The 24,439-nt window shown below is 35.7% G+C and overlaps 2 protein-coding genes and 1 long non-coding RNA gene across 3 annotated transcripts; 2 read left to right on the top strand and 1 right to left on the bottom strand.

Moving 5' to 3' along the window:
- Positions 1-11,442: 11,442 nt before the first annotated feature.
- Positions 11,443-15,894, top strand: LOC107802492 (protein PLANT CADMIUM RESISTANCE 10). The gene is made up of 4 exons (XM_016626006.2): positions 11,443-11,583; positions 12,601-12,789; positions 14,109-14,335; positions 15,487-15,894. Exons 2-4 carry the CDS (start codon positions 12,624-12,626, stop codon positions 15,658-15,660), a joined length of 567 nt encoding a protein of 188 aa, XP_016481492.1. The 5' UTR covers positions 11,443-11,583; positions 12,601-12,623; the 3' UTR covers positions 15,661-15,894.
- A 428-nt stretch (positions 15,895-16,322) lies between these two features.
- On the top strand, positions 16,323-16,753 carry LOC142177966 (uncharacterized). The gene is made up of 2 exons (XR_012706492.1): positions 16,323-16,458; positions 16,570-16,753. It is a non-coding gene; the product is annotated as an uncharacterized LOC142177966 (long non-coding RNA).
- On the bottom strand, positions 16,443-22,291 carry LOC107802491 (putative inactive leucine-rich repeat receptor-like protein kinase At3g03770). The gene is given in 9 exon segments (XM_016626005.2): positions 16,443-16,590; positions 16,593-16,832; positions 18,375-18,486; positions 18,612-18,661; positions 18,764-18,966; positions 19,076-19,316; positions 19,852-19,985; positions 20,279-21,659; positions 22,068-22,291. Coding segments are annotated over 8 exon segments (2,352 nt in total). The 5' UTR covers positions 21,615-21,659; positions 22,068-22,291; the 3' UTR covers positions 16,443-16,554.
- Positions 22,292-24,439: the final 2,148 nt, after the last annotated feature.

Below are 24,439 nucleotides of genomic sequence, written 5' to 3'. Positions count from 1 at the left end.
ATAATTTTAACAACTAAATGTTCAACAATACACAGCAATCCCAAAATCCGGAACATCGTGAATCACAAACTACAGAAGAAAAATCTAGTGTCTCTATACATCAGAGTCTATCAAAAGAAAATACAGAAGATAATGGACATGGGAAAGAATAGAAGGGGACTCCGAGGTCTGCGGATGCGGCAAATATACCTTGAAGTTTCCAAAGCTGTCCCGGCTCACTGATATTGCGGCTGATAAGGAGCACCTGTATCTGCACATGAAAATCATGTGCAGAAGAGTAGCATGAGTATACCACACTTGGTACCCAGTAAGTGCCAAGCCTAACCTCGGTAGAGTAGTGACGAGGTCAGGTCCGGGCCCTACTGAAATATGATAATAAAGCAAGGAAAATTGAAATATTGCAGCAAAATTAAGACTGAAATTTAACAAGAAAGACTTCATAGAAGGTAATAGCTCAATACACAGAAATAACAACAGGGGATCTCCCGAGATACCGTCTCGTAGCCCCAAACGTAAATATGTAGGGGGAATCTCCCGGAATACCGTTTCGTAGTCCCAAAGTAAATATGCAGCGCAAAAATAGAGATACAACTACATCATGAAATCTTACGATTTAGACTACGTACCAGTCAATGAAGAAGCGGGAAATTCACTAAGCATGCTGCACAGAGTTCACATAAGCAATTAAGACACGTAGACATGTTGTATTAGACTAAACAGGATAGCTACACATATTGGAATAACTCAATTAAGAATGAAAATAGATTAATACTCATTAAAATGGTATAACTCAAAATAAAAGGAAAACAGGTTGCTGCTCAGTAAGAAAATCGGGTTTTGTTTTTCCATAACTAGCCCGTGTACGTACTCGTCACCTCACGTACACGACGCTCACATATCACAATAGTTCAAAATCTTAAGGAAATTTCCCCCACACAAAGTTAGGCAAGCCACTTACCTCGAACCAAGCTCAATTAATCGATCAAAATGCCTTTTTCACGAATATCCAACTCCGAATAGCCCAAATCTAGCCAATACAATTACATATCATAAATACAACTATAATAGACTAATTTAATTAATGAAATCAAGATTTTAATAAAAAATTTGAAATTCGTCCTAAAAAGTCGACCCGGGCCCACGTCTCGGAATCGGGTAAAAATTACCAAATATGAACACTCATTCACTCACGAGATCACTCGTACCAAAATTATCCAAATCCGGTGTCTAAATCCCACTCAAAACTCAAAAATTCGGTTGGGGAACTTTTCCCCTATTTTCCCAACTTTCTCACTCAAATTCCTTAATTAAATGAAGGAAACAACTATAGATTAATGAAATACAACCAAAAACGAGTTAGGAATCGTTACCCCAAAGCTCTCTCTGAAAATCCCTCGAAAAATTGCCAATTCCCGAGCTCAAAATCAAATTTATGAATATGAACCTCAACCCTCGATTCTGCCCCTTTTCTGCCCAGTGATCTTCGCACCTGCGGGCCATGGGTCGCACCTGCGTAAAATCCCTCGCTGGTGCGGAAATCACTTAAAAGGGTTGGGTCCGCATCTACGGCAGGGGGCCGCACCTACGCGTGCGCGCTTGCGGAACACTGTCCGTTTCTGCGGTCTTCCTCCGCGCGTGCGAGTCCTTGGGCACATCTGCGGGCATCGCATATGCGGAAATTTCTCGCACCTGCGACCCCTGGTCGAACCTCCAAATTCCACATCTGCGCCTGGTCTTCCGCACATGCGAGCTCGCACCTGCGGTATCCCCACCATACGTGCGAAAACACCAGATGTCTGAAACTTCAGCAATGGCCTAAGTCCAAATTTCAACTCGTTAAGCATCCGAAACACACCCGAGGCCCCCGGGACCTCAACCAAATATACCAACAAGTCCTAAAATACCATACGAACTTAGTCGAGCCCTCAAACCACATCAAACAATGCTAAAATCATGAATCATCCTCCAATTCAAATTTAAAGAATTTGAAACTTTCAAACTTCTACAACCGGCGCCGAAACCTATCAAACCACGTCCGAATGACCTCAAATTTTGCACACAAGTCATATTCAACCTTATGGACCTACTCCAACTTCCGGAATCGAAATCCGACCCCGATATCAAAAAGTCCACTACCCATCAAAATCTCCAAAAATTCGACTTTCGCCATTTCAAGCCTAAATAAGCTACGGACCTCCAAAACACAATCCAGACACGCCTCTAAGTCCAAAATCACCTAACGGAGCTAACGGAACCGAAGGAATTCCATTCTGGAGTTGTCTTCATATAGTTTCGACTACGGTCCAAATCCTAAGGCTTAACCCTCCATTTAGAGACTAAGTGTCTCAAAACACTCCAAAAATTAAAACGAAACATCCAGACAAGTCACAATAGCAGAAATAGATATGGGAGAAGCAGTAAATAGGGTATCGGGGCTATTACTCTCAAAACGACTGTCCGTGCCGTTACATAATTAATACACTTTTTATATTATTTCGTACTTATTATATTTCACCTTAGCTAATTTGTTGTTATTTACTGAATGGGATAAGAATTGGTTTAATGATTCTCTAACGTTGGCTTGCCTAGCAAGTGAAATGTTAGGCGCCATCACGGTCCCGACGGTGAGAATTTCGGGTCGTGACATTGTGAAATTTATCCTACATGAACGGTAATTTTTATTATTTTTATTTTTATTTTCAAAATATATCTTTCCCCGTTGTACCAGAGAATTTTCCTAAGCAAAATTCTTGTATAAAAACTTACCTGCATCGGGTGTTTACACCAAACTAATAAATAAATCACTTATCACTTATGTTTCTTTAGTAAATTTTATTTATGCATATGGGTTTTGGGTTAGGTTGGGTAGAGTCGATCATCTTTTAAGTTGGTCAATATTTATTAGATAAAAAATGAATATTATGGAGTAAAATTACTTCGGAAGGTGAATTTTCCGGCAATTATGATTTTGTTATGAGTATGTGAAAGTTTTGTGATTTTTATGTTAGAAAACGTAGTTATATAATTTTGATTTGTATGACTATTTATGAAATTTATTCTACATGAATAGTAATTTTTTTATACGATTAAATCACTTACAAAGTAATTAATTACAAAATAAGTATTAATTGATAATCTAATAAAAATAAACCTGCAATTACCCGCTGTATAAGGGAATTTTCCTAAGAAAAATTCTTGTGTAAACACTTACCCGCATCGGGTGTTTACACCAAACCAATAAATAAATGACACTTATCACTTATGTTTCTTTAGTAAATTTTATTTATGCATATGGGTTTTGTGTTAGGTCGGGTAGAGTCGATCATCTTTTAATTTGGTCAATATTTATTAGATAAAAAATGAATAATATGGAGTAAAATTACTTCGGAAGGTGAATTTTTCGGCAATTATAATTTTTGTATGAGTATGTGAAAGTTTTGTAATTTTTGTATTAGAAAACATAGTTATATAATTTTTATTTGTATGACTATTTATGAAATTTATCCTACATGAACAGTAATGTTTTATACGATTAAATCACTTACAAAGTAATTAATTATAAAATAAGTATTAATTGATAATCTAATAAAAATAAACCTGCAATTACAAGTTAAATTGTACTTCTTATATATATATATTCTTTTTTTCAAAATATATCTTTCCCCGCTGTACCAGGGAATTTTCCTAAGCAAAATTCTTGTGTAAAAACTTACTCGCATCGTTTGTTTACACCAAACCAATAAATAAATGACACGTATCACCTTATTTAGCTATAACTAATGGTCTTTAATCATAGTTAACTCTCATTTTTGTGTAAAAAATATGCACTTATTGTGGACCGAAGGGAGTAATTAATATCAAAATAATACTACTTACTTAATATTGTAGCTATTTCCGTTAAAATCTTAATGACTCGTTAAATAAATCGAAAAGAATGAACCGCCGTAGAAAGCAAATGAACAACAACAATAACGACCCAATAAATCTCACTAGTGGGGTCTGGGGAGGGTAGTGTGTACGCAGACCTTACCCCTACCCCGAGGGAGTAGAGAGGCTGTTTCCGAAAGACCCTCGGCTCAAGAAGACGAAAAGAGACAATATCAGTATCACCAATAGAAACCATAGGAAAAATAACATCATGGAAATGAGAAAGTAGATGCAAAGCAAACGCGATAGACAGTACATAGACCCGACACTATAGTAAACAAAGGAGTAGTAAGACACAACATTGCCACTAGCTAACATCGACAAAAACCCTACAAGACTAGCCAGCAAAGGTACGAAGTAAGGGAGACTCAACTACCTCCTAACCTACAACCCTAATACTCGACCTCCACAACTTTCTATCAAGAGCTATGTCCTCGGAAATCTGAAGTCTCGCCATGTTCTGCCTGATCACCTCTCCCTAATACTTCTTAGGCCGTCATCTACCTCCTCTCGTGCCCTCCAAAGCCAGCCGCTTATACCTCTTTGCTGGAGCATCCGAGTAGAAAGCAAATGAAGTACTTATAAAACAGTAGGGGCACCCAAATCTCCTTCTTTCTTCATACATCAAAGAAAGCATGTTTTGCTGAGGTGAGAGCATTGCTATTGCATTAATCAAATAATTTTTCTTTGTTTCTTTTATTATATTTTTCTATTATAGAAATCCAGAAATTGAGAAAGTTCAAAACATTACATTTCAACTACTTAATTCCTGCTTTTTTTTTCTTGGCTCTTTAAAAATTTATTTTTAGTTTTATGACGCTACCTCTTTCTTTACACATGAGAGATCTACTTTTACACATAAGAGATTTGTCTTTTACACATAAGAGATCTTAAAAAGACATTTTCTTAAATTCAAAATTGTAAAAGGGCATGATGTACAAATAACATATGTATTTTGCGGAGTATATATATGAATAGCCATATGTCTATTAATTAATTGGTGCCAGTTCGTTCAGGAACCTGTCTGAATATTCGAAAATGTCAAAACTATGTGACAAAATTTAATTATAGGCAAGTGGGAAAGTCTACCCAAATTTTAAATTATATATTTGCAGTATCTTTTGGGTTGTTGGGAGGTGATTTCTTATCTAATGTAAGGAACTAGAAGTTGACTTTTTGTATTAAATTCTACATATTTCCTAACACCATTCTAACTCTATATAATCTTGTCATAAACTGGACAAATCCATATAATTAATCACCTAAACTCAAATCTTCTGAAAACTTGTCCCATCTGCTAAATTACCTCATCAAAATGGTGCAAAAAGTTGTTTTCCAGCTTCTTATGCTGTTCATCTTTGCTACTATCATTTCAACAGCTTCATCATCAAGTCAGTATATACTTTATCTGTTACGTTTTATATGATAATATATATATTTTTTAGTCTGTTTCTAAAAAAAGTTGTATTTTTTCATGTGAATATATATCAAAGATGGTACCGATCATTCTGAATTCACTGATTCTAGATTTTGGGTTTGAAGGATTGGTTGAGTATGAATCAAATATAGAAAGCGTGCAAGCAAATCACATATTCCGACCAAGAATTTGCTCATGATTTTATGTATATTCAATTTACACTAATTAAAACTAATCTAACAAATTGTCTTTTTAATTTTCTGTACTAACAGGAATTCTCATGGCATCCATTGATGAACCATTTCTCAACGACTTACAGGACCAGGTTCTCGTCCTCTTCCCCTCTCTCCTTCTTTATATATACGGCTAGTTCGTACATTTTATGTAAGATCTTTATGCCAAAAAAGAAAATGTCATTTGAATCTTAATTTTCTCAAATTAATTTGGTATGTTTATGTTTTATTTAAACAACATTAATGTAAATGGAAAAACAGAAAGAGATCCTTGAAGCGGTGTAGGAGCCCCTAGCCTTGCATTTTTTAATTAGAGTTTTACATTTTTTGAAGGGATTTAATTTTGAATCGAGATAGAAAAGGAAAAATTAGGGAAATAAATGCATTTTCTGTTAGGAATTAAACTCGATAGGAATGAGAGAAATGATTACAATGATTACTCTCATCAATTTTCTTGTTTTCTTTTTACTAATCGCAAGATAAATAAAAGTCAAAAGGAATCCTTCTCCTTTACTTTAATATTTTTTGTTTCCTTTGTTTATTTCTTCAAATCAAACACTAAAAAGAATTTGAGAAAAAGGTGAACGCAACATGTGGCTTGTAGATGTTATACTGTTTTCTTACTTTTTCTGAAGATGTTATATTACTTTTGCGTTAGTACATTTTTTTTTTTTACCAGTATATGAATATTATTAATCAAACATTACCAAATTCCATTACGTGTTGAAACTAGGTAGACACTAATTTCCTATTGACTAGGGAACGGAATGAAATTACGGATAGTTCCTAAAATTCCTAATTAATTCTAGTTGTCACTATTAATTTTGAAATTGATGCTCGATTATCAATTTGTTTATGAAATTCAATTTAAGATCCTAAGAAAACACACACACATATATTCCCTCAAAGCCATGAAGTCCCAGATCTAGCTATTATTCGAAGAACTTGTGATATTCCCTTAACCAATTATATATATATATATATATATATATATATATATATATATATATATATATATATATATATATATATATACACACACACACACACACACACTGCAAAACTTCTTATTTCACATGCTTAGAAGCAAGAGAGAAAAAAGAGAATGATATGAAGGACGTGAGCCTTTCTAATCGGCTATTAATAATATAGTAACTCTTATTTGGTTCAAAGAAGTCCTTTGGTTATATATATTTCAAGTCAAAGACATTGGATTATATTATACGTACATGTAATTTCGAGATAATTGACTTTGGTTCTCCCTAAAATACTTGAGTAATTGGCTTCTCTCTTGTGTATATAGGATGCGACGGACATAGCAGTGGATGATGCAGACTTCTTTATTGGAGAAGTATCTGTAGCAAGAAGAATGGATTTGGCGTTAGACTATTCTGCTCCACGAGCAAACAACCAGCATAACCCAAAGCCTTGAATATATATATATATTTTAATTAATTACCTGTAATTGATGTCTTGTTTTTAATAATTCATTGTTGGTTTGATATTTTTCACGTATGTAATAAAGAATTTAATTGCGGAGGTTTTGGTCCAGTTCCCTTTTGTATCATGTTATTATTCTATCAATTAATGTGAATTTTTTGAATCTTTTTTAACAAGTGGTATACTGCATGCAATAAGTTTATATCATAGAGTTTGAGGGTATGCCTAGTTTTTCTCTCAAATTCGTTTCAAAACTCTAGTCGATCCCCTCAACATTTCGTTTATCGATTTTCTTGTTGTTTTATCTATAAAAAGTGGTTGTACATGTTATAACGGCGGGGAGAGGCGGATTCAGAATTTGAAATTTATGGGTTCCTGCTGCAATCTCAAATTAATATACCATAATAATTGGGTTCACCGTTAAATATTTAATAAATTTTTAATAAAAATATAGGGTCTACGCAAAAGTTACTGGGTTCCCGAAAACCCATACACTATACTCCAGATGCCTCTGACCGTTGGTGATTGTAATTATTATGTTGAGAGAAGAGTGGGTTGCTGGCAATAGTTGAATTTACTCTACTGAAAAGTATGCTTGCAGAGAGTAGTTCATAAATTTAAAGTCCATAACCACTTTGACTAATAAAAGCAGCAATTTCAATGCTTGTTTACAACCAACAATTTTGTTTCGTTTCTCATCCACCTCCACCACAGATATCATAGAGAGCTCCTCATAGTGGCGGGGAGTCACTACACTTCATAGCAAGGGTCATGCATGAGTCACCAACTTAGATTCATGAACTAGGTATATACAAGAATTATAATCCACGGATCATAACATAATGTGTATAACAACAACAAAACCCAGTGAATCCCCATCAGTGGAATCTAAGGAGGGTAAAGTGTAAGCAAGTTTATCCTTGTCCTAGAAAGGTAGAGATATTGTTTCCGATAGATCCTTGGCTAAAAAAACGCAGAAAAGAAGCAGTGTCAACAAGTAATAACAACAACAAGATATTAAAGAAGCGAAGCAAAGATAACAATTAAACAATAGGTAGTACTAGCAATCTAAAGATAAAAAGATACCATACTAACATTAATGCTACCGGCTAGAGAAAGACAAAGGGACACGCTCGACTACCTACTAACCTTCTATCCTAATCATCGACCTTTACACCGTACTAACAAGGGCTATGTACTTGGTAAGCTTCAGCTGCGCCATGTCCTGCTTAGTCACCTCTTTCTCCATACTTCTTAGGCCTACATCTACCACTCCTCATACCCACCAAAGCCAACCTCTCACACCTCCTAACCGGAACATTTGTACTTTTCCTTTTTACATGTCTGACCATCTCAACCTCGCCTCTCGCATCTTATCCTCCACGGGAGTCATTCCCACCTTATCCTGAATAACTTCATTCTTAATCTTATCTAACCTGGTATGTCCGTACATCCATCTCAACATTCTTATTTCAAATACTTTCAACCACAGTACATGAAAGTTTTTGACTAGCCAACACTCTGTCCCATACAATATAGTAGGTCTAACCACCACTATGTATAACTTACCTTTAAATCTTAGTGTCATATTCTTATCACACAAGACACCAGCAGCGAGCTTCCATTTTATTTACCCTGCTCTGATACAATGTGTGACGACATCCTCATCAATCTCCCTATTTCCTTATATAATAGACCCAAGGTACTTGAAACTTCCTCTTTTGGTGATGACTTGTGCATCAAACCTCACATCCATGTCCGCTTCCTAGATAACATCGCTGAACTTGTATTCTAAATACTCTGTCTTGGTCCTGCTCAACTTGAAACCTTTAGACTCAAGGGTCTGTCTTTAAACCTCCAACCTCTCATTAACACCACCTCGCGTCTCGTCAATCAGAACTATATTATCTGCAAATAGCATACACCATGACACCTCTTCTTGAATGTGTTGCGTCAACGCGTCCATCGCCAAGAAAAATAAAAATGAACTAAGGGATGATTCTCTAGTGCAACCCATCACAACCGAGAAGTATTTTGAGTCTTCCCCGCAGTCCTTACCTGAGCCTTAGCTCCATCATACATGTCCTTAATCACCCTAATATAAGCTACAAACACACCTTTAGTCTCCAAACATCTCCAAAGAACCTCTCTCGGGACTTTGTCGTAATCTTTCTCTAGGTCAATGAATACCATATGCAAGCCCTTCTTTATTTTTCTATACCGCTCTACCAATCTCCTCACAAGGTGAATGGCCTCCATTGTCGACCGACCCAGCATTAAACCAAACTGGTTCTCGAAAATAGAAACACACCTCCTCACCCTCTCTTCTACCACCCTCTTCCAAACTTTCATTGTATGGATTAACAACTAGATATCGCTATAATTGTTATAATTTTGGATATTCTCCTTGTTCTTGTACAACAAAATCATCGTACTCCACCTCCATTCCTCGGGCATTTTCTTCATCTTAAAAATGACGTTAAACAAACCTATGAGCAACTCCAAGCCTGTCCCACCCATGTTTTTCTAGAATTCTACAGGGATTTTGTCTGGACCGGTCGCTCTACCCCTGCTCATCCTACACATAGCCACCTTGACCTCCTCAACTCTTTTGCGCTTATAGTGTCTAAAGTCATGACGACTCTCGGAGTATTCTAAATCACCCAACACAATGTTCATATCCCCCTCTTTATTCAAGAGCTTATGGAAGTATGTTCGTCACCTTCGCTTAATCTGCGCCTCCTCCATCAAAACTCTACCCTCCTCGTCTTTGATGTGCACTCGATCTAGATCATGGACCTTCCTTTCTCTCACCTTGACTAACCTATACAGCTTCTCGTCCGTGCCTTTTTTCTCCTAGTCCTTCGTATGGATCATAATATAATGTGTAATAATTAAAAACATATGTGCACTCTTTCTTGAATATTTGGTCTCATCATTTAAAGTTCGGAAATACCATGAATGGTAACAAAAAAAATAATTCTACTTGATTCTATTTATATCAAACAATAGAAATGTTGGTATTAATAAAGATCTATTTGAATCTAATATATTTATCAAACCAAAATAACAAGATGAATTAATAAGAATATGTATTAACTAATTGTTAGAATATTAGCATTTTAATATTAAAATAAAATATGCCATGAGCTCTTCTTAATTACCTCATAAACTTGAAAATGACCATAACTTCCCACAACTCCATAATGTAGAAAATGGTCATAACTCTTTTGTAACTACTCTTCCATGTTTTGCCGCTAAGTCATACGACATGATTAGACTGTTGTATCCCGGGGGAGACAAGTCAAGATGATTACTGCTAGACCAGTGAAGACTTTGCTGCAATAAGCTTGAATCTCCTTAAAGAGAGCGAGATATTCGCGCTTCAACCTGAAGATATTTTATTTTTTTCATTTTATTTTTCAACTGTAGTTGTATTTTCACTAATACTAATCTTACCTATGCACTTGTAATTAAATTACTATTTATCGAGTATTCGTACTTGAGTACGTACGAATTAAATATGTTACTGTATATTTAGGGTGTGTTTGGTATAACGGAAAATGTTTTTCGTGGAAAATATTTTCTTGGAAAACAAGTTGTAATCTTACTCATTTTTGATGTTTGGTACGCAAATTAAGAAAAATAACTTCTCAAGAGTATTTGTAAATAATTTAGATACAATAAACATGAAGCCATAAACTTTCGAACCAACAACCTTCCGAACTCACAAATTTCATAAACTTCTCGACCGCTAAACTTTCGAACTCGTAAACTCTATAATTTCTAAACTCGCAAACTTTCAAATACATAAACGTCCAAACTCATAACTTTGGAACTTGTAAAAATTCGAACTTGTAAACTGAAAAATGAAAAAACAAGAAGTGAGAATATAAAAAATAAAAAAATATTACTGGAGGTGAGAGGTGAGGGTGGTGCAGAAAAACGAAAAAATAGAAAACAGAAAACATAAATTGAAAATACAAAAAAAAAAAGTAAAAGAAAAATTGCGGGGGAGGTGTTGACGGGGTTGGGGTGGTGAGTGATGCGGAAAAAACGGAAAAAAACAGAAAATTGAAGTTGGAAGAATTGGGATTAGATGTGAAGCTAGGTAGAGTTTTTGAAAAATATTTTTTTAATTTTTTCTAAGAAAGTTATTTTTCTCCGATTTTAAAAAAATATGATATTTAGAAAAATATTTTTCAAATTATTTTGTGCGTGAAAAATGGAAATGTTTTCCGTCAAACGTACCCTAAATATTTTGAGTTCTTGAAAACTAAAAAAAGACGAATTGCTTCTTTCAACGAAAACACTTTCACTTTTTCCGAAGTAAGTTTTCACTTTTTCTAGAAACGAAAAAAATAAATAAATTACTGTACCTTCTTTTTTTGAAACAAACGCCATCAAAGGCGATCTCTGTCGTCATTTGGAAACTAGTCGGTTGATTTATTTTTGGTGAATTCTGTCAATTGCACGTTAAAACTTTCCGTCTGTGAAGCTTTGTCTCTTCCATCTCTTTCCCCGGCGAACTCCTCGGCGACTCTCTTTCTCCGGCAACATCCACCTGTAAATTCCTCTCTCTCTCTCTCTCTCTCTCTCTCTCTCTCTCTAGATTTTCCCCTTTCAAATTGATTCATAATCGTAAAATGAAAATGAAGAATTGATCTTTGAATTTTATGCTTTTATGTCTCCACTGCATGGATAAAGCCTCAATTCCGATAAATTAATTTGTGATAGTGTAATAATGTGTTTTTGGAGAGAGTACTATTTTTTTTGTGTGTGTGTGTGTGTGTGAAGAAAATGGAACAAAATAATTAAGGCCTCGAAATAAAATGTATACGTCATGAATTTCAAATCATTTACCAAATCCTTCTAACTAGTCATGCAACATATTTCAACTTCTGATAACTGGAAATCATTTGATTTGAAATACCATGTTGATTTAAACCATTTTATACAAATTGGTCTTTGATTTAATGCCTGGTATGTTGGATAACTTATGATTTTCTTCAGCAACAAATATTATCTAAAGGACTAATACTCCTTATGTTCCAATTTATGCGGCTTGCTTGACTCGGTACTAAATTTAAGAAAGAAAAGAAAGACTTTTGGTATTACAAATGCATAAGCTATAAAAACTTCTCCTTAAGGATAAAATGCGAAGTTTGAAGTTAAATTGTTTTCAAACATAGAAGCGTGTCATTTTTTTGGGAACAAACTTATAAGGACTATACTTTCTTTTTGGGAATTGAAACCTGCTAATACTTAACCCTAAGTGGAGCCAGCCAAGGATGTGATCAGTCTACATTGTTCTAGATTTTGTTGGTTTTTACTTTTCGGTTTGCCAGCTCAGGAATTGATTACGAAACTTTAGGCATCTATTCTTTTTATCTTGCCTGTCAATATCTGGTGTCTGTGTTTGTTTTATCTTTTCTTTAAAGTGACATCTTATTTATAGATTCATTAGAAAGTAACTCTTCTTGATGGCTTGATGTAATCAGAGAACTGATTGGATGTTTATGTGTAACTCGCTTGTTCTTAATTATTACAATTTTTTTGTTTTCTCCTGCATTCGCGCTGCAGTTGCTGTTTACACCTGACGAATAATGGGAGGGCAGAAGAATTATTCACCTCCACCTTATATTCCTTTGGATCAGTCAGATGCAGAAGCACACCATGTTTCTGCTGCAGAAAAAAATCAACAGAGCAAAAATGAAGACTCGGCTCAGTGGAGTTCTGGAATCTGTGCTTGTTTTGATGATCCACAGAGCTGTACGCTACTCTCTGCCCTGTGATCTTGCTTTATGACAAGAGAAAAAAGTGAATGAAAGGTGCATCTTTGGGTAGTAAAATAAGAGTCATGATTAATTATTCTCTTGTCTTATTAGGTGGCGATTATCATAAAACTCTGAGTACCTTTATATGCCTAGGACACCTTTGCCCACTTTACTTAGTAAGATGACTAATAGCCACACAAATATCTATGACTCATTTTAGACCACAAGTTTCAAAAGTTTTATTTCTTTCTTAAACTCCGTGCCTAGTCAAACACTTTCACATAAATTGGGGCGGATGAAGTACTTTTCAATATTGAGGTAGCCTTAACTTCGTTTACTCCTTGGAGGCTTGGACTTAAATACAACAGCTATTACGCCTCAATTCCAAGCTAGCGGGGTTTGGCAATGTGAATACTCACTATCCATTTCACTCCATTTATAGCCGTTTAATTTCAATATTCAATTATTGGGAGGCATGCCTGGGTGAGCATGTCCCAATGTATTCAGTACTATTCATCATAATTGACTAGCTTTTGCTAGTCGTTAACCTACTGCAGCCCTCATCTTTTATTCTGGTTTGGGACCTACTATTTGAGCAAGCTCACACAGACGAAGTTCTTGGACTTAGATTTTATCTTGCTAGCACTGGAAGGGTACGAAAGATACAGTTGTGGCATAGGCATAGTCGTTTCGCTCTAGGTGCGTACCATGGGCCTGAAGATGCACATTTGAACTCTGCCAGCGGCCTGCACTCAACATTAGTCTTATGCTGGATGTATGTGCATGCATGCTTGTGTGTTGGTGTAAAACATGAATTAGTACAACCTTTAGCTGTCTTAGTCCTATACATTAAGGCGTAGTTGATTGATATATTCCTTATCAAAAACTTAAAAATAGGAAAAATGCTGATTGATATGCTCCATACAGTTCTGGCCTCTGGGAAACACTCATGCATTTCTGTTCCCAACACTGCTCCCGTTCTATTTCCAGATGTTTTTCTATTCCTCTCTCCCTTGTGGTCTCACTGTTTGTCATTGTCGTGAAGTAATAATACAATTGCCAGAATTTCCAGAAACTGGTTTCAGCAGTGCTGATGGGCCTAGATCAACTTTTTCAACATATAATAAGATCAACAAAACAAGTGATAATGGATGTGTGATTGGGGAAGTTCTCTATCTTTGGAGGGCTAATTATGTTTGTTTTCGGATTTAAAATATCAACAACTGTTTCTGAGTTCTCTGGTGCCTGATGAATTATAGTATTTGTTGGTGGACAACCTTGAGTTATTTGCTAAATGCAAAATTTTGAGTGCAGGTTTTATTGGACTTCTTTGCCCTTGCTTTCTATTTGGGAAAAACGCGGAGTTCTTGGGGTCGGGAACCTTGGTGGGATCATGTACGACTCACTTTATTTTGTGGGCGCTTTTCAACACAATTTGCTGCTTCTTAACTGAAGGCATTCTTTTGGGTTTGCCTGGATGCTTTGTTGCATGTTATGCCTGTGGCTATCGAAGGACATTGAGATCAAAGTACAATCTTCAGGTAGCCATCTCTGTGGTTTTGCTATTTTTGTCCACATGGATAAGATCTGATTTAGCATATTATCACTAGCTCTATTGATTCAACGGGAAAGACATATATGGAAGATATGAGTGAAGTTAGATTGCTTGAAAATTTACCTTCAAGATAACCTCTCACATTTTCAGTGTTATATACATATTTTGCAAAGCAAATTACCCCTTGACATATGCATGGGTGGCTAGTCTGTTTTGCATGATTTGAAGTATACACCTTTTGAGGATGTTTCTTTACCTTGATGCATGTCTCTTAATGTTGCAAAGAGGACATAAGAATGCACTTGTAATAATAAAATGATACTACACAAAAAAAAAAAAAAAAAAAAAAGGGCAGCCCGGTGCACTACCTTGCATTACCCTGCATTTGTGCAAGAGGCTATTTCCACAGCTTGAACCCGTGACCTCCTGGTCATATGGCAGCAACTTTACCAGTTACACCAAAGCTCCCCTTCTACACAAAACAAAAAGAAAGAAACAGTTGTGCTCCCCAAAAAGGATTCGGACTCCCGTTATGGTGTTAAATTATCTCAATATTGATGGCTGTATAAAGAGACTTTTATGATGGGAGAGTTTAAGTAACCGTTCCATTAGGAAGAAAAAAAATTTGAATTGTCTTAGAATTCCACTTACGTTCTTTAGGATCAGATGTTATCCATAGAAGCTACAAAAGATTAAAAAGTTACTATTTGTAATTCATAATCGACTCCATGGAAGAGAAGATTACACATTATTTGAACAAGTACCTTCCGCTAGATAAAACTATCAAGAACTTGAAATTAGGACTCCCTGTAGATAAAGAACTGACCTGTAGTTCCCTATTCTGTTTGGTTTAAATTGAAAATGTGTCCAAGTTGGAATATTAGTATTGATTTATCAATTGAGTACACTGCAGTCTATACATTTAACCACCGTTGCATTTTTCTTTCTTTACCGTGAATTCCTCACCTTCCTCTCTTCCCTTGGCTCCCGTGCCCTGGCCCCTTCCTCTGCTCTGCGCTAGTATAATTTGGTTCCAAGACTGAAAAAGGACCACTTGTACCATATAACAGACAGATGCGAACTGCTTAGATTGGAATTCCTCGCACTTAATGTTTTTATGTCCTGATTTATATGCAGGAAGCCCCGTGTGGAGACTTCGCGACACACTTTTTCTGCCACTTGTGTGCCATATGCCAGGAATACAGAGAGATCCGTGAAAGGTCTGGCGATTCAAGCTCCTCTGATCTTAGCTTAGTGGCAGTGACAGCTCCTCAAGTTCAGAAGATGGAAACAACTCCTACAAACGAATAGATATTGCATTTCTAGTGTCCAGAAGATCATTTTTCAACGCTGCCATTTTCCATAAATTATTCCACCTTTGTTCATTTGGTTTTGGTATTTATCTTCCACGTCTAATCTAGGGGTCTGAACTATATAATTATGTTGTAATATCTTGGTGTTATTGAGGTGAGTAAATAGTTGTCTACTCACTCTGTATTTTTGTTGGTTGAGTTGGTATATACATACATGGAAGTTGTTATGGCATCTGTTTGGTAGGGTGAAGATTTTAGGAAACACAACTGCAAAAATTCTGTAGCAGAAAATTTGTTGTATAAGTTAATTTTTTATAATATTTACGTAGTTTATATGGTATTCTGTCATTAATCATAGAAACTGGTATTACCCTTAGTTGCTAAACAAAATGTATTTGTTGAAACAGCACCAAAAAAACAAAAGAAATGTTTAAAGCAAGCAACTAAAAACAAGCAAAGAGATCTTTTTCATGTTTCTTGTTTTGTCACTTACTCCCCAACTAAAACAGGAAGCGTAACTAGTTCGACATGAACCTTAAAAGTCAGGACTCGTGTTTAGAAAGATCAAGTGTTATGACTTGGCTATGAATTCAGACATTAGAATTTAGAAGAGTTTAAGTTTTATGTACTGACATCGTGAAATATTTCCACAATTTGACAGTGTAAATGTTTGACAAGAGTGAATTGCTCTAGTGGTAAGCACCTTCCACTCCCAACCAAGAGGTGGGGAGTTCTTGGAGGGAAGGAGCGAGCGTCTATTGGAAACAGCCGGATGGATGTATGCTTTTAGCAGCAGGTAAACTCACTACTTTCTGGTACTCTGAGTTGTATATATGTAGTTGGAAATTGTTACAAAAAAAATACATATTTAAACTAAATCCACGCGGTTTTGCTATTGCATGACAAGTTGGTTTGAAGGTTGTAGAGGTGTGAAATTGGAGAAGCATCACTACTAGAAGAATCCCTTTTCAATGCATCTTGAACTTGAGCAGCAAACTGCAAATTCCATATTACATCCTCTACTGAGGGCCTGTCTTCTGCATCTTGTAATAAACACCTACTGCATATCTCAATCATTGTCTTCAACGATTCGTCCGAGCATGAATTTCTAATTGTTGGATCAACCACAGTCTTTCTTGCAACTTCATTAGCCATTATGCTCTCTTGCAACTGCAAATATGATAAGCAGAGTAAAAAAGAGTGAATGAGCCATGTTAAGAGTCCTATTATAAGGGCCATATACTTTTTAGTATTCAGTCCAAGAATTAGGTGTGTTTGGTACGCTAGAAATTATTTTTGAGAAAATATTTTCGATGATAAAGTCATTTTCTGGTGTTTGGTTATCAGAAAATATTTTGTTGGGCTTTAAAGACCCTTAAATTGTTGGGAACTTTACATAACTGTCAAAGTTTAAAAGAAATATAACAAATTCTTAGCATGAAACCTAATATTACAGTTGTGGCAGGAAAATATTTATATTTGTAGTACACAGTTCCATTAAAATAGGAGTATTAATTATTAATCCCTAAACATAAGCAATTTGAACGGAAAGTCAATAATTCTTTGTACAAAAACCATGCCCTTTTTTTTCTCTCTTTATCTATTAGCTTTCCTTCTTTTTCTTCATATTCTTAAATTTGTTTTTTGCCGAAGCCAATATATTTTTTAAATTTGTTCCATTCGTTTTCTTTTTAATTATCTTTCTTAAGTTTTTCTCTTCCTTCTTTCTTCCTTTCTTAACATAAAGATCTTACTTCGATAATAATATATGTTAATATATACAAACCGTATATATAAAAAAATATACATTGAATTAACACATTTAAAATATACAAAAAATATATATAAAAAATATATCTTCAATTAAGATGACACTTAGACATGTGAAATATACATAAAAAAATATATCTTAAATTTAATTAAGATGGCATATAAATATACAAAAAAATATACATAAAAAATACATCTTGAATTTAAATGGCACTTGACATATAAAATATATTTGAAATATACATTAAAAATACATCTTAAAATAAGATGGCACTTCACAAATAAATATACAACAATTATATACATATAAATACATTTTGAATTAAAGTGATACTTGATATACAAAGTATAAAAGACGTATAAATCAATACATCTTGAATTTAGGTGGCATTCACATATGCATCAGATTTTCAAAAATGGAGTGAAGATGAATGTTGGAAAGGGAGAATGGAGATGGACAAGAGAAGTACTTCCTATGATTAGTGAGTCAGTTAACTTATTAAATGTTGAGCTTAATTTTTATAATATGCTAATAATGAAAAAAAAAGTGCTCTTTATGGAATAAACAATAAATGATGCTATTTTTTAAAATAATAGTTAAAAAAGGATCAAGCGTGTAAAAAAACCTAAATCAATTGTTGGGCTTTAAAAGATGAGGCGGTGTGAGTGGGAAATGGAGGGAAAAAAGAATGGAGAGAAATTGAAAATTTGAGCAAAGTTCTTTTTGGATGAGAATTTTATCCCTCATAGGTGGTGGAAAGGGGGATTTATGTGCTTATATATAGAAGCACTTCTTCTAGCTCATACGGAGTTGGAAAGAGAGTCTCCCCTCGCGCTGTCATCCTCATTTCATATCAAGAGACAATCTTTTCCTAGTTTGGTTCTTTAGCTCAAGATGAAGGTTTGGAATTAAGAAGAGTGAAAAGGATGTGTTTGTCATACCTGATTTTGTATAACTTGCGCTTCATTCTTGGTATTTATCTGCCTCCCGCTAATTATTTCCAATAATATTACTCCAAAGTCAAATACATCCAACTTTTCTTCATAATTAGCCCTGTGATCAGTAGAGGTAATTGAGCAATGTGTATGTACAACTTTCTTTGCTCCTAAGTGAGATTAGGAAAATAAAGAGCTAACATATTCCTTAATCATGACTTACTATGGAACAGTTATGCATACCTTACACTCTTCAGCTCTTTAGAACCACTCGATAAATTTTGAAACTTTTCCTACGAATTTGCACAGATAGCGGAATCAGCCAATTTTGCAGGATAAACTTTTTTTGTATGTAAGAAATGACATATACAACTTTGTAAAGTCTATTATCTCACCTTTACATTCTCAGCCAGAATAGGCAAATTATAGCTGCATATTTTTGCAACAAGGTTCTGATCCAACACAATATCTGTTATCTTTATGTTATTTGAAAATATTCCAGGCACTATTCCAAACTGCAGAAACTGTATTCCCCTTGCTACTCCTATAGCGGTTGCTATACGTTGTGTCCAAGTTAGTCTTCGTTTAGCATGTTTATCTGCCGAACAGAAATAGGATACTGAGAAACTGAGAATATCAAATTCCTTATATTGATCTGCTAAGCACATTATTTAGCATATAAGTACAAATACTTGTTAAATAATTACCAGAGATCCATCTCCTTAGAGTCCCATTTGGTACATATTCGAAGACGAGAAATATCCTGCTAACACTTGAATCATCCAAGTAGCACTCGAAGCAGTGTCCAAGAGTGCTGACCAGATGATGATGTCTAAGTTTTGACATCAATTCGATATGATGCATAACATTTTGACTATTGTTGAATTGTTTCATTTTCAGGCATCTAATTGCAATGTATGAACCATCTTTCAGCTGACCTCTGTACATCTGAACCCCAAAAAAAAAAAAAAAAAGCAAATTTATGAGCCTTTGTCTATCAAACTTTCAGTAGATTGGTCATATAGGTAGATTATTTTTACAGCTCTTACATTCGCTCGAATATGAATATCCCTACGAAGAGCTTATATCGTGTCATACTTTGTTGACACACACTCATCTAAGATAATGATTGGCTAGTAGAATGAGAGAGGAATTCTTCTATAACTACCTAAACAGGATAAGGTATAGTGTAACATATTAGATTAAGAGTTCACGATCTGATCTATGTGATGTTAACCCTCGGAGGACGGGTAAGAGTATCCATTTAAAGGAGCGGACCGATGGGGTTGTTTTTCAAGCACGAATAGAACGATGTAATGGGATTGTGCAACCGAGAGAGATGGCCGTATCATTTCTAAAGCAGCTGAACATGTATCATTCTATAGCTCATTTTTTGGTGCCAAAACGATCAAGGATGATAGTACCATGACATAGTACGGTAGGAAAGAAAAAGTAAGGTACGCGGTAATTTGAAATGCAATACCTGGCTGTCAGAATTGTTGCCTATAAAAGTTGTTGCATCAAAGTTGTTTGTTGCTACCTTAAGCTCTTCCAACGAAAAGGTCCGATAAGACGGGAGGCTAAGTGATCCCAGCTTCATTGCTTGAGTAACATATCCTTGTACATAGAAAACAAAAACAACGTGGCAAATTAGTTGCAGTTAGGAATCAAACGAAATATTGTATATTTAGGCTTTTTCCCTTTCCTATTCCTAAACATTGTATATTTAGGCTTTTTCCCTTTCCTATTGTACTATGCTTCAATGCTAAGACAGGAACTTGGACGCTAATGAAATTAACTTTACTTCTAACACCTTTCAGCTAGAGAATTAACTATGTTACCTTTTCAATCAACGTATTGAGTGGCCGAGTTAAGTGATAGAGAATACAGAAAGAAGCGAGGAATCTTACTTGCATCAGTGAATAACTTCAAGGTATATGAAGATGATGCATTTTCTACTATTAATCTTGTTGGGGTTTTTCGTGCAGCTTCCTTCGCAAGAAAGTTCCTGACAATCAAAATAGTCGCGCAAACTAGCACGACTCCACCCGTGATACTACCACAAACGATAAAAGCAAGAACCACTTTTGGAGATGGTTTTTGCTTCTGATGATGAGGTAAGATACCAACAGCCAACGCTTCATTCCGACAGAAAGAAAATGGATGTTGACTACTGTCTCCAGTTGCTAAACAGTTATTAGAGAAATGCACAATCCTGTGCTTAGAACCGGTCATAAGACAACTAGGTAATCTTCCACTCAACAGATTAGTAGATAAATCCACAAAATCTAATCCGGCATTGCATTGATTATCCTCAAAAACCATTCCCGTAAACTTATTTCCTGCAACGTTAAGATAAGTGATCGATGGCAAAGATAACAAAGACGGAGGAAACGGCCCCTTAAATCTGTTTGAAGAAATATCCATATGTTCAAGATGATTGTAGGATTGAACTTTCTCTGGAATGCCTGCAGTGAACTTATTGTTCCTCAACACAATGCTTTGAATTTTGCTGCTAACGCGAGGAAATTTAGGTCCAAAAGAATTATCTGCCAAATCTAGAATTTGAAGGTTTTCTAGACTGCTAAGATCAGGAACATCACCAGTAAAATTATTCCTCGAAAGTGCAAGAACGCGAAGATTATGCAAATTTCCCAGTGTATCAGGTAAATGTCCATCTAAAGAATTGTTCCTCACACTCAAAACTGCCAAAACTATTAGTGAACCAATGCCATTTGGAAGTCTTCCAGTGAACTTATTACCATCTAATACTAAAGTTTGGAGGCTCGTTAACGATGAAATTTCTCGGGGTATGTCACCCTGAAAGTAATTTGAACTTAGGTCTAATATTTCCAATAATGAAAGTCTTGAAAATTTACTAGGCAATGGCCCCCATAAACCAAGAGAAACTAATCTTATAACTTTCAAGCTAGGTATCTTAACAAGTGTAGTGACAAACGAATCGATCGAGAAGTTCTCTGGTAATGCAGAAGCCCCTTTACCCACTATTATATGAAGCTGAGTTATGCTTTCCTCATAGCAGATAACAGTAACAGTTGAACTTGGCTCAGTGTTACAGAAATTTGTGTCATTGTTCCAACTACTCAAAGCAGGTGGATAATTCAGAAGATTTTGAATCCTAAATAGAGTCTGTACTTGGGAAGATAGCAGTTGCTCTGATAAGCATATTGAGTGTAATAAAAAATGCAAGACTAGAAGGATTTTAAGTCCAAAGTCTTTTTCCATGTATAGCTGCAACACTTAGGAAGTTCTCACTACTTAGCTCAAATTCTGCAACCATAGAATTTAGAATAAAAATTAATGAAAAGGGTAACATATTTAATCAACTTAAGAAGATAGTTTCATAATTATATAGATTTCCATTTGAAATTTGATAAAAAATTAAAAGCAAAAAGAGCCCCCCCCCCCCCCCCCCCCCCTCCTTCCCCCCAAATTCAATCCAAGAAAAGATGAAATCTTAAGAAATACAGAACACATAGTGCATTGTATCAACATCCTTATCCTTTATATAACGAGATTATCATCTCAAAAAAACAAAAAAAAACAAAAAAAGCAAACTAGTAATGAACTGTTGCAATTATTTTGCATTTAGTAGTATAATTAGAAAAAGAAATGCATGAAGTAATAATGCAGACAATCAGAACTATGAAACTTGAAAGCTTAGTCTTGCAGAAATACCTGTTTTACTAAGGACAACAGAAAGAAGAAAGTAACCTACAAATGAAGTAAAACTCCAAATGTTCTTCTTTAAGGATAACTTAAGCGACAAACTTCACCAACTATTCTTCTTCAAACAATTGTCAAGAGAAACAAGTTTATATTCTTTTTCTTTTAACATTTCCCTCAAGAGTACAGTAGTACTATGAAATATTTCTAGTAAAAAAAAATCTGAAAAAATGAGTGACATAGGACGGCTGCAAACAAGTGTCAGTTATAATCACTAGTCAGCAGTACTATAAATGAGAGTGCAGAGACCAAGACAAGGTTAGCTAAAAACAGTGTTTTAAAATGCGTGGGCGTAAGGCGGGATCCAGAACCCATTTGTGGTTTGGACAAGTGTGACGAAAATGTATGTTTAAAAAAAAGAGTAATATTTTTATACATAGTGCTCTTTTAAAGAGCGCTATACTTTAACGGCCAAAACTCCGTTAAAGCATAGCGCTCTTTAAAAGAGCGCTATATATATATAGAGAACGCTCTTTTAAACCGCGCTATATACATAGCGCGGTATATAACCGCACTATACCTATTTTGTGGGCCCACCAATAAGTCTCCTGCGTTTAACTGACATAACAATAATTCAAATGGGTATAGCGCTCTTTAAAAGAGCGCTATACCTAAAACATTCAGCCCACCGAGCTAGGCATTGCCTTATTTAAAGGAGTTAGGATTTTACAAAAATCCATTCAAAAATATTCCTAACTCTCGTTCAAATTTTTCTTCTTGTTAAATTCTCAAGCATTTTTTCATAATGTCTGAAGAGCGAAAAGTAAGGGTTTCATTATATTGGGGGGTGAGGTTGTGGTGGCGAATAACTCTGTGCGCTATAGTTTATCTCCACAGTATCATGTTAAGTTTTCACTTACAATGGAGTACGATAGATTGGTATCGTTGTTATGTAATAAAATGAGTGTGAGGAAACGTTCGGTGAACCTTAATGTAACCGGAAGATATCCATATTCCGTCACTCCGCAAGGCGTTGCTTGTTACGCTGAGTTTAACATCGACGATGATGAAACTTTGAGGGATTTTTTGAGGACTCCGGATGAATACCGGGAATTTCTTATGATAAAAATATTGGAAATATACGTCAAGGTCGAAGACATTCGCAATAATGAGGTTGCGCATAGTAGGGATAACCCTCAGTCATCGGGTGGTTATTCTGGAGCAGTTTTTGCCGGACAGGTTCCGGATGAAAGAGTTTGCCCTGATTTAACTTATCACCACGGGCAAATGAGGAGCGAGGAAATAATTTCTCTCCTGCTTTACATAATCTACAAGACGAGTGGTAAACTTCAATTTTTCTTAGTGTTACGATGTATATTTTTGTTGTATTGAATTTGTATTAACACCCGTATATTCCACAGGGGGTACCGGCCAAATATGACTTTTACAAGTTATGAATCCACGCCCAGTTGGAATATGCGTAGTTTTGGTGTGTTGGATCATGGTGGTCCATCCGGGAGTCATCACCAACATGATTATTGTCCATCAAGGAATGTCAACACGTTATGACTTGTAAGTGAAGTGATACAGCTATATGGAAAGTATTTATTAATTTTAGTAGCTTATTATTTTATTGTTTGTGCAGTGAAAACGAGCAAGTTGAACCATCTGTCCTCACTCAATTGCCCTAAGATGACATATTAAATCGGGATCTGGTAGATGCACAGAGTGAGGAAGAGAACAGTGATTATGACAACAATGCCGATGATTTCGGAGACGACACACCCTTCCCTCGTGAGGATGGTGACGAGGAGTAAGAGAATGAAGGACCTGATTTGACGAGGGAGTATGCTCCACCCCCCGTTAGACCGAGAGTGTACGAGTCCCAAGCGTCGTTTCATTCAAGGAAGATTCCCTACCTTGATAACTTGCCAAGTATGCCGGATGTGGATGCTCTCACAAGGGATTTTGATGAAATTCGGATATCAATGTGGGATGATTTTAGACCAACGGTGTTGGCAAAGGGCATGCTTTTTCCTGATAAAGTGCGCCTAAGCAGGGCGGCGAAAATGTACAGCATAAACGAGTATTGTGAGATGATGGTATGGGAGTCAAGTCCTGATGTATATAAGGTTGTTTGTTGCAGATGGTTTACGGGTTGTCATTGGATGCTGCGTGCGAGCAAGAAGAACACAGGTCTATGGAAAGTGGATAAATATATTCCCACTCACATATGTGAAATGGACACATTCAATGGGAATCACTATAACTTGGATATTGACTTGATTTCTCTTGTCCTTATTCCACACCTTGAAGCGTCCATAAGGTATAAAATCAAATAGTGCATTACATCAGTCCACCAGGAATATGGTCATACTATTACC

The sequence above is a fragment of the Nicotiana tabacum genome, chromosome 24, assembly GCF_000715075.1.
Source record: "Nicotiana tabacum cultivar K326 chromosome 24, ASM71507v2, whole genome shotgun sequence".
NCBI lineage: Eukaryota > Viridiplantae > Streptophyta > Magnoliopsida > Solanales > Solanaceae > Nicotiana > Nicotiana tabacum.
The sequence above is the reverse complement of the archived record's forward strand: the minus strand, read 5'-3'. Positions and strand labels throughout refer to the sequence as shown.